General features: G+C 25.3%; 1 protein-coding gene across 3 annotated transcripts in view; it reads left to right on the forward strand.

Annotated features, from left to right (window-relative positions):
* The window catches only part of LOC116847052 (serine/threonine-protein phosphatase 1 regulatory subunit 10), a 17,356-nt gene that overhangs the window by 10,101 nt on the left and 4,298 nt on the right, over positions 1–2,957 (forward strand). For all 3 annotated transcript variants that reach the window (XM_032821628.1, XM_032821630.1, XM_032821629.1), the window contains one exon: positions 2,034–2,260. In XM_032821628.1, the coding sequence (XP_032677519.1) occupies positions 2,034–2,260 (227 nt within the window). The remainder of the gene's footprint in view (positions 1–2,033; positions 2,261–2,957) is intronic.

Below are 2,957 nucleotides of genomic sequence, written 5' to 3' on the forward strand. Positions count from 1 at the left end.
GCATTAACGTATATATTTTGATAATTCAGTAAAACTAAATTTTTGTAATTAGCTCATTTCGTAAATTTCATTATATATTACTTAATTGCAGAAAGAAGAGAGAAATTATATTAATTATATATTTAGTTATTTTATATATGTAAATATTACAACATGAGGAAGTTTTTTTTTCACGCATAAATTATTTTTATAATATAAAAAATTATAAAAATGTTTTTCCTTTTAATATTAAAACGGTCAAAATTAATTTTTTGTTATTGTGTGTAACCGTTCAGTAAAAATTATTTTAATATTTTTTTTGTTCTGATTTTTTACGAATATATCTGATTGCAATTATTGTCTAATTTGTAATAATAGTTTGTACAAGTGTATGTGTGTATATGTATCACTTATGCAATAATACGGAAGTATGATAATCATCTAGTGTATAGAACATATATTTATTTATACAAATAAATATAGATTATTTTATTTATAATAAAACGCAATCATTTTGTAAATAATACCTAATTTTTGTTTTGCATTTAAAAACATTGGCAGTGTAATTATAGCGATTTGACTAATCCCAGATCGCAAGGTGACGTCTAAATGATGTCTTTTGACGTCACCTTGCTACTTCGGATGTATATTATTTTTAAAGTATTATATTAATTCGTATCTTTTTAAATATGTCGTATATTAATATTAAAGACTATTTAGGTTGTTGGGTAATTTATACGTTTTTATAACAGTATTGATTTTCGTTGTATGCATATGCGTTATATGCATTGAAAGTATTCGTTCGTATAATTATCTATTTATTTACATGATTGCCCACTTGCACGCGTGTTCTTATTCTATAGTTACACTATTATTATTATTTATTACGCTATTTATTATTATTATGAAAATAGTCACGTACTATAAATTCAGTGAAAAATGAATAAAAGCTAAAACATAAAGTTACATACAAGGCTAAAACATAAAGTTTAAAAAATGCTTATATTTATCTGTTTTTATTAAGTATCCTAGAACTGTTAAATTACTCTTTAAAAATGGATATAGGTTCTTAATGAACAATTTATTTTATTTGAAAAAACTATATAGAATTATAGTTGATGTGACTAAATTTTTTTGAAACGTTCACATATTGCACTTATATAATTTCTTCTTATACGTTATTGAAAGTAATGAAATAATAATATTGTTGTTACCTGCTGAATCATATTTTAATTATTTTTGCTATTTTAGGACGAATGCAGAATACAAAAAACACGGAAAATTTTGAGAAATTTATTAATATTTTTTTCTTACAGGATATATATTGAAAAAATAATGCTAATTTTATCGCGACGGACAAATTAATGTTAATTTTATGTGCTCTACGAAATCCTGATTACTGACATGAAAAAATTTGTTTTCTATTTGCAGTTATTGGACAATGGAAGCTTAATATTTACGAATCTTAATATTTTCTAGGTATATACTGTTAAAACACCCAACGAACCGTCACATATATATATATATATATATATATATATATATATATATATATATATATAAAATTATGATTTAGGAGAGATATTTCTGATAATATATTTTATAATAATAATCAAATATTTTATTTTTCAGAATTATTTCCTAGATTCAGCTAGATCTTCAATATAAAGTCTATATATATTTTTTTTAATTTATGTAATTAACAGGAAAGCTACTTTTAAGAGTAATTCGTTACTGTTATTGTTACTCAATAAGTAACGAATCGTGATAATTATTTACGTTACTATTGTCATTAAATTTTAAGAAACTTTTTTTTTATTATTTGCTGCTGTCTATTTCATCTATTTATGCAAAATAATAATTATATTCGTTTACAAAATTCATAACTTACTTTTGTTATACAATAATTACAAGTAACGTGTTATTTTCCAATTCTGAGTAATAACATATTTGATCATATTGGTATAGATACAGTCATATATTTTGTTTACTTCCAATGTACGAGTTGCCATTTGCACATCATATACAATAATAATTCCCATTGCTATTTCCAGCGATGATGCTGCAAGAGAGCGATATGTTCATGGATGCTCTTACGGCATCTACGAAGGGCAAGGAACAAAGAAAACGCAAACGCAGGATTTCCATCACGAAAGACGGTTCTTCAGAAGCTAAGAAACAGGAAACTCTCACTGTCGAAAATCGCGAGAGTACACCACCACCTGCTTCGCCTTCGAATCCAGAAGATAAATCGCCAGTTACCGTCAAGCCGAATTTCAAGGTAAAATATATTAGACGTATTTTCGAGATTTATGTATTATTTTTTAATAAAGAAGAAAACGTTCCGAATTGACCGATAAATGTATTAATCCTTGAGCACTGATAGGAGTCTGATAGACTCCCAATGAAATAAAAAAATCTATTGCTGTTTTACTCCCGCTTAAATGTGTACACATCGCGTCCATCTTTTCTTTGGCCCCTAAGATATGAAGTGGCGACAAGAAAAGATGTTTCGCACACTTTCTCAGGTAATTGTCAAACTTCGAAATATTTTTGTAGATTTGTATCTGTGTGCTTAAGGGTTAATTTAATCTATTTATTCTGTGACATTCTATATGCAAAACAATACATATGGACGAATGTATATGTAATATATAAAACTTTGATATATGTGTGTGTGTGTGTGTGTGTGTGTGTGTGTGTGTGTGTGTGTATCAAATTTTAATGAATTTTCGTTTTGAAGAACTCTTCGATCCAAAATTTGTTATGTAAAAATATCAGAAATATATTATTTATTGGCACTTATATTATCTTGTTTTATAATTGAGTTAAAATTTTTTAATCAAAATTTTGCTAAAGCAAAATGCATTTCTTTATATTAGCTTCTATATCTTAACTTTTGTAGAAATAAGCATATATGCTTTTATATATATATATATATATATATATATATATATATTTTTTTTTTTTTTTTTTTT

This window comes from Odontomachus brunneus, unplaced genomic scaffold (genome assembly GCF_010583005.1).
Source record: "Odontomachus brunneus isolate Ranch 3 - 2012 unplaced genomic scaffold, Obru_v1 Obru_scaffold_073, whole genome shotgun sequence".
NCBI classification, from domain to species: Eukaryota; Metazoa; Arthropoda; class Insecta; order Hymenoptera; family Formicidae; genus Odontomachus; species Odontomachus brunneus.